Consider the following 16756-nt stretch of genomic DNA (forward strand, 5'->3'; position numbering starts at 1 on the left):
ACGGGGATTCAGAGCTAACTAAATATTCCCAATAGAATTCCAATGGTTATTAATATATCAGTTAACTAATAATAGAATATATTATATTATATATTATATCAATATAATATGATAGTAAATATATCATTTTATCATATATTATATAAATAAATATTTCTCTATAGATATTTTATCTATATAAATATTTTATATTTGAGAGCCTGGCAAGCTCCCCTTGGCATATTCATATGCCAAAACCAGTAACAATGATGGGTCTCATTCCCCTGACCCTGAAAGAGCCTCCAGTGCAACACTGTTGGAAAGGATGAGTAAGGAGAGGCTCCTAAAATCTCAGGGCTAGGACAAATGGAGACATTACTGACACCACTCGAGAAAATCCACAATCAATGGGATGATGATGATGATGATAATGATCATGATGATGAAGATGATGACGATTATGATAAATATATTTTCTATTACATACATATAAATAAATAAATAACCTCATGCATGAAGGAACCAGCAGAGGAACCCAGGTGTGTAGGACTCGGGGCCGAGATCTCCAAGGCTGCTCGGATCGGGACTGGGCCTCTTCCACCCAGATCCCCCATTTTTCAGTAGCTAGGTGGTCACACCCAGAAACTGCCCCCAATACCTATAATCCCATGAACGCCAACATCTAATAGCTTAGTTGTCCCTCTTAGAGAACCTGACAAGCTACTGAGAGTCTATTGCCAGCTCAAGAGAGCCTGGCAAGTTTGCCGTGGCATATTCATATCCGCAATAGAATAACAGATATATACATACCTCTCAGTGAGCTGGGCAAGCTACTGAGAGTATCCTGCTCCTCGGCAGAGCCTGGCAAGCTACCCGTGGTGTATTCGATATGCCAAAACCAGTAATGATAGGTCTAATTCCCCTGACGCTGAAAGCACCTCCAATCGTTGGGAAAGACAAGAAGAGGCTGCTAAAATCTCAGGGCTGAGTGTAATTGAGACATTACTGGTGCCCGCTCAAGTAAATCGACGAACAACGGGATGACAGTGATACAGTGATAGAGATAAATATTAGAAATACTGAGTCTGGAGCGATAGCATAGTGGGTAGGGCATTTGCCTTGCATGTCGACCTGGGTTCGATTCCCAGCATCCCATATGGTCCCCTGACCACCGCCAGGGGTGATTCCTCAGTGTAGAGCCAGGAGTGACCCCTGAGCATCGCCAGGTGTGAACCAAAAGCAAAAAAAAATTAGAAATAATAATGATCTTTAAATATTTTAAAATAGAAATAATGTATCTGATAATAGATAAATGTAATAAATCAAAGCCAGAAACATGGCTATATAAGTATCTGTGAAATATAATTTTACAGGAATATACTAGAAACTTTAAAGTAGCTATGACATGACTAAAGTTTTGACTAAAGGAAATGATAAGGAAATTAGTTATAATTCTTATATAAAGCATTTGTCGATAGTCCCTGTACACGTGAACTTGCATACATGCACACACATACTCATATTCATATTAATAAAACTAGTCTGATTCACTAGTGTCTTCTCCTGGGTCTCTTCCATAAGAAAGTCAAATTATCTGGGTCCAGATGTCTGTTGAAACTGACTTTACTTTTTTCCTAAGAAGAACATAACTTTGGCTGAGAACCTCAGCTCAGCGGTGGATTATGTAGACCAAACAGTCTTTGGTGAGTTTGTCAGCTGCCTTAGTGAGCCTGGCCAGGCCTCAGTGTCCACACCAGGTAGAAGCTCATGCTGACTGTCACCAGTTCTGACATCCAGGGCACTGCCTTCATCAGCAAGTTTTATTAATAAAACTCAGTACTTTCCACATAAACTATTTTGTTCAAAATTTTATAGATTAATTCCAGTGGAGAATATCCAAACCATTAGAGAGCTTTACATATACTTTTTTGTAAAGTTAAAGGAGTCAATTTACTTGGAAGAAAAAAAACTGAATTGATTTAATTTGGCATTTTTAACACAGGAAACTCTGTGTGTGTGTGTGTGTGTGTGTGTGTGTGTTTTGCTTATTTATGTAGATTTTTATATAATGGTTGTGTTTTGCATTAGAGACAGACAACATCAATCTCTTAAATTCTAATTAAGATGTTAAAAATAATGTAATGCTGTAACTGGCATTTTATTTTATTTTTTAAAAAAGAGTACATGTTTAGTCAGCTATAATATATTCATTCGCAAGTATGTGTTAATGTGTGATTCTTTTTGTTTGCCTCTAGCAGTAAAGGCAATGTTTAAATGTTCTGAAGTTTTTAGCATCATCAAGCATAATGAATGCCACAGTTAGTATCTACAGGATGTGTTACATAGATTGTAATTAATCATAAAATAAAAATGTGCCTGATGTTTTTATAGAAGTCCGTTTTACAGTTACAAGTTATCCAGCGCTCTATCATGTTTTTGCTCTAAAGACAGTTACAGACAAAAGAATAATTAGCTAAATATAACTCATTCACAGAAGTAATTTCTGTTTTAATTAAAGTAATGTAATTAACTGGCCCCCTTGTATCGAGATACATTTGGCATATTTTAGTTTAATTTTTGGTATTGAATTTTAAAAACGTTAATTGTGCCAGTTAATTAAACTGCAGCATTACAAAGTGTCAAGAAGATTAGGCAGCATCAGTTGTTTATGTTTGTAATCTTTCTTCTGCAGGACCCAAGAATGAGCTGTTCCTCTTTTATGGGAAAGGACGCCCAGGAATTGTTAGAGGGATGGACTTGAATACCAAGATAGCGGATGAATACATGATCCCTATAGAAAATCTTGTAAACCCTCGTGCATTAGATTTTCATGCAGAAACCAATTATATCTACTTTGCTGACACGACCAGTTTCTTGATTGGCCGGCAGAAGATAGATGGCACAGAGAGAGAAACCATCCTGAAAGATGGTAAGTGACATGTGATATGAACATCAGACCACCCCATCATGAAGCACTTTCAAAGATACAGATAAAATCTATCAAACTAATTTTAACTACAACCTGTTACTATTGATTTTAACATATTTGTTAATTCATTTTGTCACATCATTTCTGTGTTTTATCTAGAGGATATTAAAACCATTATTAAAAATGGAACTTGATGTGATATAAGAGATAAAATAATATCTAATACACTGGCCTTGCACATGAGCAACTTGGATTTGGTACCCAGCAGTGTATGGTCCCTAAGGCATTGCCAGACGTAATCTCGGGGCATAGAACCAGAAGTAAGCTTTGAGCATCAGGGGCAGGAATCAAAAATCAGAACCTACAAATGCCTACTATACTTAAAATTTCACAGAAATTAAATCAAGCAATTTATCCAGCTTCATCAAAAATATAGATTCTTAATAATATCTTTACAGTTCTATGTAGCAAAACAGAAGATTTATCATAACACTAGAGGGGCTGGAGTGATAGCACAGCGGGTAGGGCGTTTACCTTGCACGCGGCTGACCCGGGTTCAAATCCCAGCATCCCATATGGTGCCCTGCTCACTGCCAGGGGTGATTCCTGAGTGCATGAGCCAGGAGTGACCTCTGTGCATTGCTGGGTGTGACCCAAAAAGAAAAAAAAACATAACATTAGAAACTCTGTAATATCTACGTATCATAATAATAATTTCTCCACTGATAGGGCTTTTAATTTATCACTGTCCCATTTTCAATATGATTTATGTATATTATTTCTTATTTCACATTTTTCAAATTGTGTCCTATCTATTTTATTCTTAAACATATGTGCCCAGAAAATTTTCAATTGTTTGTGAACTATTTTCTTTATACAAATCTTGATATGTATATATGTATATTATTTATTTTAATAGAAATAATTTTCTCTTATAAGTTTCTCTTATAAGACTTAGGGATGATCAATAACATACCCCAATAATATAATTTTGGCATAAGCAGAAAATATGTTTAATAATGGTGCAAAACAAATATTTGGATAATTGCTAATCACTAGTCAACATGTTGACTAATGATTATGGACATAAGTTAATTTCCTCATATGTTAACTTTGCTTACTTTTAAAATATACTAGAAATCCATAATTTAGTGAACTTTAATTGTGGGTTTATTACACATAGGACCTGTAATAGTATCACAGGAAATAAAATGCATTTTAGGAAACATGTTTCTTTGAAGGAGTTCATAGTCATCTCTTGAAGATAATATAAGCACACAATAGTGGCTGGAGTGATGGCACAGCGGGTAGGGTGTTTGCCTTACACACGGCCAAAATGGGTTCGATTCCCAGCATCCCATATGGTCCCCTGAGCACTACCAGGAGTAATTCCTGAGTACAGAGCCAGGAGTAATCCCTGAGGATCCCTGATTTGACCCAAAAAGCAAAAAAAAAAAAGCACAAAATAAATGAACAGAGTTTTTAGCATTTAATAAGTTCTGAATGGGAGTTGAAAACAATAATGAAGAATTATAATATAATGTATATCCACAGGAAGTAAGAGATAGCTTTATGCAAATGTATTTAAATATAGGTATATTTAAATTGGGTAGGGTGTTTGCCTTGCATATGACCGACCCGGGTTCGATTCCTTCGCCCTTCTCGGAGAGCCCAGCAAGCTACTGAGATATCTCGCCTGCAAGGCAGAGCCTGGCAAGCTACCCTTTGTATATTCAATATGCCAAAAACAGTAACAACAAATTTCACAATGAAGACGTTACTGGTGCCCACTAGAGCAAATTGATGAGCAACGGGATGACAGTGACAGTGATATTTAAATTATTCATGAATGAAGCAGTATTTGAGCTAAATCAGTGTTCACTGACCTTTTTTACAATGGTGGTCCGACATCTGTCATGCTTAGTGGTCCACATACTAGAAGACCTAACCCAGACAGCAGTCTACTGGTTTTCAAACTTTCTACACCAGCAGATCTGCCCCAGTTCCCGAAGCAGTGATTGAAGACAATTGGATAAGATTTTAAAGGAAGAAAGTGAAAGGGGAAAAAGAAGATAACTTGGCAACCAAGCATTCTAAGTAATTAAAAGGAAAAACCACAAAAAAAGCAGTGGTTTAAGGGGAATGGGGGCTGATTAAGTACTGGGGATTTTGTTTGCAGAGAAGAGTGACATAAGACCTATGACAAGTAGAAGATTGTGAAATGACCTTTAAAAGGTCAACAGTTTTGGATAAAACCCGACAAGGAGCTCAGAGGCAGGAAATGCTTAAAACTAATTTATATGTGCATAAAGTGATATATTAGGAGAATCATTATATTGGGAGAATCAAGCAAGTGGTGATGCTCAGAAGAAATAAACAAGAAAAAGGAAGGAAAGTAAAAACAGAGGGACAGACTAAAATTATGTATTGCATGGATGGTAATGAATGGTGGTCTCACCTATCTTTTAGAAGAAAGGTAAGGGCATTGGATTAGTCATTCCAGTCACCTTTACTTTAAATCAACCAAACGTGAATGATAAAAGGACTCTTCCATGAGTGATAAATGAAGTGTTAAAATAAGAAATATTTCTATTTTTGTTTTTTAGTAGTTTATAGATTGAAGTAATATAAATTCAGCATCATTTAATATTCCAAGGGATTGTCTAGTTAAGTTTTATTTAAATTAGACAAGGCAGAGACTACCTATTTCTTAATGTTTTTTCAGATAATTTAGATTTGATAATTTGCAAAGGACAAAGGTTTTGCATGTTTTATCACAAAAGGTGCTTTTGAATGACTGACTTAACAATTTCAGGAGACTGAAGTGTGATACAGAGTGTGGTTGCTTTCTTTTTAAAAATTGTCAACTTATGTTCTGTTACTGCGTGTTCTAGCTAGTAATCATGACTTTGATAACATCTCATTAGTGATATTTGTGGTTCTATGTGAACTAACCAGAGTAAATTAGTAAAGTCCTAATTGCTGCCTATCTGTTAGATGCATCTGTTGTTTTTCTAGGGGAATACAGGGTTATGGGGACATTTTACAAATTTTCACAACTTAGATATATTTGCATTTTGTAAGACATGACTAATATTTTTGTTAGTCTATCTTCATACCAGTAATAATGATAATAGTTGATATTATAATAGTAGAATTTATATTTGGCTAATGACAACTTGTGGTTTATGTAAAAAGAAAAACTAAGTTCTGTGAGTAGTCAGTTCACTGACATGACCCTCCAACTGAAAATATGACAGGCATTGCTAGGTTTGATACATGATTATGTAAACATGATAAAACTCTGAGATTGCATAAAAATGTGTAATTTGAAATAATTACTGTATCACTGTATCACTGCCATCCCGTTGTTCATCAATTTACTCAAGTGAGCACCAGTAATGTCTCCATTTGTCCCAGCCCTGAGATTTTAGCAGCCTCTCCTTACTCATCTTTCCCAATGATTAGAAGCTCTTTCAGGGTCAGGGGAATGAGACCTGTTATTGTTTCTGTTTTCGGCATATTGAATACACCACGAGGAGCTTGCCAGGCTCTGCCTGGGCGGGTAGGATACTCTTGGTAGCTAGCTGGGCTCTCCGAGAGGCATATAATAATATATATTTCACTCTATGATGATGTGTCGGTCCAGGAATATGTTCACTCATGCGTGAGGTCTGGCCCGGTGTGTGGTAAGCGGCCTGAAGCATGGTGGCAGTTGGGTAGCGGAGGTAGGCTGCCTCCACTAATTTGAAATTAATTTAATTTGAAATAAAAGATTCAAAACTGTTTTGCTGTTTGTGCATGAAACAGTTATATTTGTGTAAGCAAACGTTCTTAAAGAAAAGTGCTTCACAGAAAGACAGATGTCTATTCACTATTTTTTTCTGTCAAAGATTTATTGAAAGTTGATTCATTTGGCATATCATCAGGAACTTCAAATAATCTTTCAAATAATCTTGCACAATAAACAGTAGCACTGCACTGTCATCCTCCTATTGTTCATTGATTTGCTCAAGCAGGCGCAAGTAAGTGTCCATTGTGAGACATGTTGCTACTGTTTTTGGCATATCGAATACATCATGGGGAGCTTATCAGGCTCTGCCTTACCGGTGGGATAACTCTTTGTAGCTTGCCAGGCTCTCTAAAAGGGACGGAGGAATCAAACCCAAGTCGACCTCGTGCAAGGCAAATACCCTATTTGCTCTGCTATCACTCCAGTTCAATAAAACAGTAGTTAAATAAATATTAAAGGACATTTTACACTGAGGTACTTACATATCAATGATTTCTGAAAATCTAAAATGATAGGTTTTGAAAGAAAATCTGTGAGTCGCAAAGAAAAACAGTGCCATGTGGCATGGGGGATGTGAGCGTTGGTGGCCGAGATCTGCCTCCCCAGTCCGGCCCATAGTGACAGATGGACAGACAAAGGACCAGGGGAATCGAGAAACTGGGCCTGGGCCCCGGCTGGTCTGTAGTCAGTTTATTTCTTTTTCCTGTAGTCCGATCGCTCCTCTTACAACACATTCATAGTCATAGTTTTGGTCATATCCCAGTCATCACAGTTCCATCATCCCTGTCTCCTCTTGGACCTCAAAGTCCTCTTCCTCGTTACATTTTCTTCCTTGTTCTGTCCTAATCTCTTAGTCGTCTATTTCCATTCATTGTTGTCATCCAGTCCTGCTTCTAGTCCCCAAAGTTGAAACAAAAATTAAGGGAAAAAAACGTGTACTAGCCTTATTATTTCCATTTTCCAAATTTTGCCTTTTGTTTATGTGTTTGTATCTTTGGCCACACACAGCGAAGTTCAGGACTTAGGCCAGGCTGTGCACTGAGGGATCACTCCTCGCAGTGTGCAGGGACAAGGGGCATAGGTCATCGAAAGCAAGGCAAGCACCATACTCATTCAACGTCTAGCCCTACCATTTATTTATCACTGTCACTGTCACTGTCATCCCATTGCTCATCGATTTGTTCGACTGGGCACCAGTAACATCTCTCATTGTGAGACTTATTGGACTTATTGTTACTGGTTTTTGGCATATCAAATACGCCATGGGTAGCTTGCCAGGCTCTGCTGTGTGGGTGCAATACTCTCAGTAGCTTGCCGGGCTCTCTGAGAGGGGTGGAGGAATTGAAAATGGGTCGGCCGCATGAAAGGTGAACGCCCTACCATTGTGCTATCACTCCAACCCACCATTTCTTCATAAAATTTATATTTTCTATTTTATGAAATTTATTTATTTTCCAGATAACAATTATTCAGAAATCCCTTTCCTGTACCAAGTGCTATTACTACAGGTAATGAGAGCTTTGTATTATAAAATGCATAATTTCCTATTCAGTTCATATGCAAATAATGGGACACATGATAAAGATCAACAAAAAAAATCATGCATTTGAACTAGTTATTGTATCATATAAAAATATGATACAATATTTTTTGTAGAACATAAAAATATATCAACCAGATAAAAAATTAGATTAAGTGCTCAAAGTATTTAAATTATCCATAATACAACACATGTGTGACTCTAAGAAACAGTATCAGTGTTCTTTGTAAAATTGAAATCTCTGCAGCATTTTTTATGAAATTTAATTTTTCTGCTTTGATGTCTTGTCAAAGATACATTTTTATGTATTGTGAATTATAATATCAACAGAAAAAATATCAAATGATAATTTGCTCTCACTTTGCTAAGCACATTTGATTTCAGTGTAGTAATTGTTATAAAACTGCCTAAATTAATTCTGCAAGGATATCCAAGTAGAAGGAATGTTAAAATAATATTTTACTGCTTCATATTTAAAGCTATTTTAAAAATTACTCAAAATCATTTTTTTAGTTTGAAAACTAACTAGATTGACTCTCCTAGCTTTAATGGAAAAATCAGAGGCTTCGATAGATTTCATAATTAGGCTGAAAACTTGAGGTCACAAGGCTTTTTGTAATTTATTCCTGTAGCCAAAGGAACTAGTACAAAGTCTGTGTTTTTAACTACTTTAATATACTAATTTTATGTCTCGCAATGATGGTTCTAGTTGACTGAGTTTTGGAGTATGTACAGAATTTTATTTTTTTTAATTGAATCATTGTGAGATACAGTTACAAAGCTTTCATATTTGAGTTTCAATCATACAATGATCGAACACCCATCCCTCCACCAGTAACATTTCCACCACCAATGCCCCCAGTATTCTCCCCACCCCACCCCACTCCCTGCCTCTATGGCAGACAATTTCTCCCATATTCTCGCTCTACTTTGGGGCATTATAGTTTGCAATACAGGTACAGAGAGGCCGTCATGTTTGTTCCTTTATCTACTTTTAGCACACATCTCCCATCTCGAACGATTCCTCCAACCATCATTGACTTAGTGATTCTCTCTATTCCAGCTGCCTTCTCCCCCAGCTCATAAGGCAGGCTGCCAACCATGGAGCAAAATTCCTGGCACTTTCTCCTTGTGTATCACTCTCATATTATGTTATTTTATACTCCACAAATGACTGCAGTCATTCTATGTCTGTCCCTCTATTTCTGACTCATTTCACATAGTATGAAACTCGCCATGACCATCCACTTATAAGCAAATTTCATGACTTTATCTTTCCTAACAGTTGTATAGTATTCCACTGTGTAGATGTACCAAAGTTTCTATAACCAGTCATCTATTCTCAGGCACTTGGATTGTTACCAGATTTTGGCTATTGTGATCAGTGCTGCAATATACATACAAGTGCAGATGTCATTTCTATCGTGCTTCCTTATACCCTTGGGATATATTCCCAGAGGTGGTATTGCGGGGTCATATGGAAGTTCAATTTCTAGTTTTTGAAGAATGCCCATATTGTTTTTGATAAAGGCTGTATCAGGAGGCACTCTCACAAAAAATGAAAGAGAATCCCTTTCTTCCCACATTCACAGCAGTCTAGTTATTCTTGTTCTTTTTGATGTATGCCAGTCTCTGTGGTATGAGATGATATCTGATTGTTCTTTTGATTTGCATCTCTCTGACTTGAATGTATTTACAGGTGTCATGATGTTAGAGAACAATGTAGTTTTAAATAATATTCAGGATAATCCATAGTTTTTTCTATGAATATAATGTAACCAATAGAAGTGTAACAGTTTTTCTCTGTCAAAATATCCATATAGTATATTTTAAAATAATAATGGATTTATATGCTATTAAATGGTAGTGCTACATAATCTTATCATCAGCACTTCATATTATGCTGCTGTACCATGTGAATTTTAGAATTCAATAGTTTCTCCAATTTTGTGTTGATGACCTTTGCCATGAATTTTCATTTACAATAAATAATTGTAATATTTAGAACACATCTCCCACAGACACACATATACACACACATCTATTTGAGACTCAAGAAATATTGCCATGCTGTCAATCTAACCATTCCTAGCACTTAGAACAGATTACAGAATGTGATCTGCTCACAAATGTGATTAATTTGTCATTAGGTTATCTTTTTCTATATATAGACATAATTTGTTCTTATATATCAATGATTTTTTCAATGTATAACTCTCAAGGTATTTCTGGTATCTCATAAAGACCATGTCTCATAGTGATCACTGTCATCCCTTTGCTCATCGATTTGTTCGAGCGGACACCAGTAATGTCTCTCATTGAGAGACTTATTGTTACTGTTTTTAGCATATCCAATACGCATGGGTAGCTTGCTAGGCTCTGCTGTGAGGGATCCATACTCTCGGTAGCTTGCCAGGCACTCTGAGAGGGGCAGAGGAATCGAACACAGTTCAGCCATGTGAAAGGCAAACGCCCAACCGCTATGCTATGTCTCATAGTGATAACACAAAATATTTAGATATCATTAAAGTTTAAAAATTATAAAATTTAATTAGTTATAATGCCTTGAAACTATTTTTTAATTTAGAACAGAGTTTTATTTTCTTCTATTTTGTTTTAGGAATGCTTTTTTGACATTTTTTATACCTGAACTTTTTGATAAGTCAAATATCTAAGATATTAGGGTTTATTAAGGTATGTAGATTTTTACATATCATCAAAGAAAATGCATTCATTTTTCAGTCATAAAACACTTCCTAATTAACACTATGAAGCAATTTTTTTTAGGGTTTGCAACTTTTTTAGTTTTGTTTTACTTTTTGTTTTGTGGCTTTCTAATGGTAGAGCTCTTGAGAACCATATTGTGGTGCCAGAGGTTGAACACAAGTTTGAACATTTTCAAAGTAAGCAATTTTTACCTCTGTACTATCACTCTGGCACCAAAAGTTGGAACCTTTGAGTATCTAATGCATATTTTCTCACTGGTTTACAATTTCCCTTTACATTATATTCCCTTCACACCATTGAACTAGTTGGAGTTTCCAGGAGGTGTTGAGACACTTTTGTCTAATTGACTATAAATTACAAAGTTTTTTTCTCACACCATTTAATGTGTATGTATATATGCATGTTAAATTCATGTGGTATAATGTTATATAAGTAAATTCTGTGTGTATACATATAATATATAAAATAATCAATTTTAGTGTAAAGCACTGGCTATTAAGATGTGTAAAAACTTGAGTATACAATTGCATGGTTCATCAAGCTCTTCCTATTTCTTCTTGATTATGCTATTTCATTTTATGACAAAGGAAAAATAATGTTTTATTTTGTACAATAACAAGATATTTTGAGTTGTAAAATGACTTATGGAAACTTGCAAAGAACAAAACCTTTAGCACCTCAATGGGAGTGTATTAATCATACCACTGCATCACAGTTTAATTCGGCCTTTGCCTATAGTTTAACTATAATTATATACATTTAACTAAATAAATATAAAAATTTATTCTCAACGAGTCTCACAATGGAGATATTACGGGTGCCCGCTCAAGCGAATTGATGAACAATTGGATGGAAGTGCTACAGTGCTACAGTTTTATGTATAAATAAATATATTTGCATAAATATATTATATAATATATAAATGCATAAATTTATGCATATTTAACTATGTTTAACTACCTTGTTTATGCACTTAATGGTGTTTAGAATAACATTGTGGAATTAATGAATGAAATCCCTCACTTGGTCTACATTTAGCTATATTTGATATTATTGCCTATAATTTAACTCTAATTAAAGTTAAATTGTTGAATTATATAAGTAAAATCAGTTACTTTGTATCATGACAAAAATGTCAAGTTTGGACTCTATTTTCTAAGTGTAATAACTTGACTTGGCTGATCCATTTTTTTGCTTTATAAATATGGATGCACATCAACATTGCCATATTCTTAAACAATACAGTTATTTTGAATCTTTATTTTTTAAAAACAGATTTGAGTCTGCATTGTACAGTCTCTGTTCTTCACATTTTTACCTAACAAAATACAAATACAGATTTATAGCACTGTGTAAATGTAAAATATCACACCTTTCTTTGATTGTTGATTTTTGTGTTACACTAGGCAATGCTCAGGGATTACTAGTGGACTAAATGGGACACTGGGGATTGAACTGGGGTCAGCACATAGAAGGCAAATGCCCAACCCCCTATGCTGTTGCTCCAGCCCTATTTTGCCATTTTTAAGAGTTCAATGTTTCCTAATGAATAACTAAAAACCACAATCAAATTAAAAATCTATCATCAAGAAAGTTCAATCTTATCCCAGTCAACCTTTGCTGTAATTTTTATTTGACCTTACTTTTCCTATTATAATTTTACCTTTCTTATCACTGTCACTGTCGCTGTCATCCCGTTGCTCATCGATTTGCTTGAGCAGGCACCAGTAACGTCTCTCATTGTGAGACTTATTGTTACTGTTTTTTGCATATCCAATACCCCACGGGTAGCTTGCCAGGCTCTGCCTTGCGGGCGTGATACTTTCAGTAGCTTGCCGAGCTCTCCGAGAGGGGCGGAGGAATTGACCACAGGGCGGATTTGTGAAAGGCGAATGCCCTACAACTGTGCTATTGTTCCAGCCAGCTTCTCGGCCTTTTGGCTAAGATCAAGTATAGTACCTTTCTTATAGCATTATAAAAATTGAATGATCTAATCCTTGAGCATTTAGTTTGGTTGGAGCAACTTAGATAATACTTTTGAAACTGTTACTTATTGTTGAGTGATTGAAGAGTCATTGCTTTAAATTTGGGGTCATACTATCTTGTATGAAAGTACCAGAGCATTTTTCATTTACTTTTCAGTTGACATTTATCTGTATTGTTTCAAAGGTTGTAAATTATGAAAGCAATCCATTATGACCATATTCATATAATACACTGTATGGAAAATACATTTTTATTTCTAAGAATGAATGCCTGGAAATGCATATTGATGTGTGTAACTTTATAAGAAACTGCCAACTCTTCAGTTTTTTTTTCTTGCTTTTTTATTTGTTTATTTATATATTTGGTGGGTGTGTGGCATGAGTGGGCATTTGCTTTGAATCAAACCCAGGTCTCCAATCACAAGACAAGTGTCTGACACTATCTACTATCTCCACAGACCCAAGCTATTGTTTGAGTTTGGAGATTTCCTCATGTAATTCATCTTAGGATCTGATTATGTTGATCACTTGTTCTAATGACCAGTTTTCTCGATGAGTGAATTATTGTTTAAGCTATTTGATTTTAGAGAACACATGGCTCTTGATTCTCTTGGTTCAGTATTAGATTAACTATTATGTGTCTGTGCATTAAAGATGGACTTATCTTCATCTTTCTTGGAAGCTTCTCCCTTTGTATCTTTGGAAGTTTGTGGGCAGTAAAGAATTAATAGTGAGCATTTGCTTTCTTGAGTTACTGTATGATTTGGGATCAAAGCAATTTATTGGTATTCTCTAGAAGCAAGTAGCTTTGCTTTACTCTCCCCTTGGTATCCTTCCTCCTTGGCTTTGGACCACTGGCAATGAAGTTTCTTATTCTCTAAACAAAAGACTAATGCTACCTATTAATTGTAGCTGAACTGGTGTGCGGAAGAGAGAGAAGAACTGGTGGCTATAATTTCTCTGCCTTCAGAAGGGATATATAACTTTGAATTCTACTCCTCAATCCAGGGCAGGTAGTCAATCACTGCTTTCATTTTGCCTTCATTTTTTTTAAGACCGGAAAAAGAGGTTTTCCATTATCTAGTAGCAGATGGTTTTTATTCCTAGACTCCCCCCCTATATGCAGTGGACCTTTGCCTTGATTCTGTTTTGTTACCTTCCCCAGTGCATTCAGGTTACCCTTTGTAGGAGAGAAAGTGTGAGCTGTGAGTTCACTGGGTGTTTGGTGTCTGTGCCTTGCACATGCCTCTCTGGTTCACCTGCTATTCCTTCACTGTATCCTTTTGTGAAGTAACTAAAAGCAACCTTTGGTATCAGAGTTTCTCAGGGATTCAAAACTCTCATATTAAAGTACATTCCATTTTTCTTTTTTTTTTCTTTCTTTTTTTTTTTTTTTTGCTTTTTGGGTCACACCCAGCGATGCTCAGGGGTTACTCCTGGCTTTGCACTCAGGAATTACTCCTGGCAGTGCTTGGGGGACCATATGGGATGCCGGGGATCGAACCCGGGTCGGCCGCGTGCAAGGCAAACGCCCTACCCGTTGTGCTATCGCTCCGGCCCCGTACATTCCATTTTTCTAAATCATTTTTACCGTTTTTATTTTTGCAAAACTACTTTGCTGGCAATTACCTCTTCTACTTTCTCTCAGAGGTGAAGTACTTCAGGTTTTGCTGTGGGTTTTGTTGGTTGGTTTGGTTTTGTTTTTCCAAAAGGGCCCAGTCACCCTTTAGATTTCTTTCATCTTGTTTTATTGAAATATAATCTAGACTTGCAAATGCTGCCATCTTTTAGATCATTGCACTAATCTTATTATGTGTTTAACTAGTCTTTCACAGTTTTGTGCATGCCAGGAGAATCCCCACTCTGAAAAATCCACTAATACAAATGGGGCTATGATGGAAAAGACTAAAACACTCTTTACATTAATCACTCCCCTTTACCATGACATCAAAGACAATGTTGTAATTACTGACTACCATTTTTGAATACATGTGAATTCCTTGGGATGATTTTAAACATCGTGTTTACAAATAAAGAAATAGCACTTGGTAACATTTTATGCAAGAATATACATGTTATCTTTCTCTCAGTAGGATCATTTTGTATTACTTTTAACCCAAGTAGTTATGAGTGCTTCTCTTATAATAAATGATACATGGATTGATGCACCACAAAATCAAAAAATAAAATGTTTCTTATGAAAGAGATGTGAAGAAGCTATTACTGAAGGGAAATCTCATATTCTGATTCCTATATTGCTAAGGTTTCCAATAATTTACCTATATAAAGTTTTATCTAATCGCCAAAGATTTCTGTAATAGGAATGATGTTCCTCTGAAAATATAATGTTGTTTTTCTCAAAGCGCATTCCAATTGACTTTGTCAAGTGAAAGGTCTGTGTGTTTGGGTCACAGACTTTAACTGCGGGATTTGCATATCTCACTTCTAGCCACAAACATGCATTTGGGTGGGAGGGGGGCGGGGCACAGTTTTTTGGTTGAAGCACCTGCTGCTCATAGCATACTTTTAGTTCTGTGCTTTCATAAATCTCGCCAGCTGTGTGCCAGAGATTACCCACCTTCTTTCCTTGCTGTGGGTCCCAGACCGCAGAACTACCAAGACTGTAGCCACTGGTATATGTATGTGGCTTCAGAGCCCTCGCCAAACTCATAGTCTCACACTAGTAAGGCAGGTAGTTCTAGCCATTCAGAGTTCCATATATATGTATACATATACACACATACATAAGCATATGTAAACATATATATGTGTATGTATGTGTGTACACAGATATATACATATTTTGGGGAATATCTATACATACAAATAACATAATATACTTATATATGTGAATATATTCGAATCCGACAAAATTAATACATAGTAGGTAACAGTTGAAAATACCCTATCAGTGATTAGAAATTATGAGACCATCTTCTGCTGGAATAGATTGGACCAGTTGACTCAGAGACAATAAAGCAAAGCTAAAGGAACCAGAGAGAGTCGAGCAGGTGGCTCACGTGCCTTGCCAGTGGCCCACCTGGGTTCAGTCCCCAGCATCTCATGTGGTTTGTTTTTTGTCTACAAAGTCCTTCCCCAAAAATAATTCCTTTAAACTTTATTTGAAGTTTTGGGGTTGGAGCAATAGCACAACGAGTAGGACGTTTGCCTTGCACGAGGCCGACTAGTGTTGGATTCTCAGCATCCCATATGGTCCCCTGAGCACTGCCAGGAGTAATTACTGAGTGCAGAGCCAAGAATAACCCCTGTGCATCACCGGTTGTGAACCCCCCAAAAAAAGCAAAAAAAAAAAAAGACTTTATTTGAAGTTTTTTTTTCAAAATGCAAATACGCTATTTTATGGTAGTTTATATTATCATCATCGTCTTAGGATCTTAACAAGTTTCCATTTTTTTTAATATTAACAAGCACATTTTTAATAGCTTAAAACATGTCTCTATGCTTTTGTAGTCTACACATGCTTAAATATTTTGGTTCGTCCTACATAAAATTCTGCTTTTAGAAGACATCTAGAGTTATGTTATGATGAAGCAAAAGAAGATGTCTAAAATTTTGTCTTATATTACAGTCTTTAATATTTTCATAGGTGAAATATTTAGGTGCTTTAAATATTAATTTTAGATCAAAATTGAAACTATCAATCTCAGATACATAATTATCTTCAATTCAATAAGTTTAATGGCTTTATCATTTCATTATTTATAGTATATATAATTAAATTATTATATATGCCATTATGCATAGTTCCCCCAATTTAGAGATGATGATTTTCTCATATTTCA

At 35.9% G+C, this 16756-nt stretch overlaps 1 protein-coding gene across 1 annotated transcript in view; it reads left to right on the plus strand.

Moving 5' to 3' along the window:
- LRP1B (LDL receptor related protein 1B) overlaps positions 1-16756 on the plus strand; it is a 1943003-nt gene that overhangs the window by 1119735 nt on the left and 806512 nt on the right. Inside the window, exon 11 of the mRNA XM_055124030.1 lies at positions 2672-2908. Within this exon, the coding sequence (XP_054980005.1) occupies positions 2672-2908 (237 nt within the window). The remainder of the gene's footprint in view (positions 1-2671; positions 2909-16756) is intronic.

Source organism: Sorex araneus, chromosome 1 (assembly GCF_027595985.1).
Source record: "Sorex araneus isolate mSorAra2 chromosome 1, mSorAra2.pri, whole genome shotgun sequence".
Taxonomy (NCBI): domain Eukaryota; kingdom Metazoa; phylum Chordata; class Mammalia; order Eulipotyphla; family Soricidae; genus Sorex; species Sorex araneus.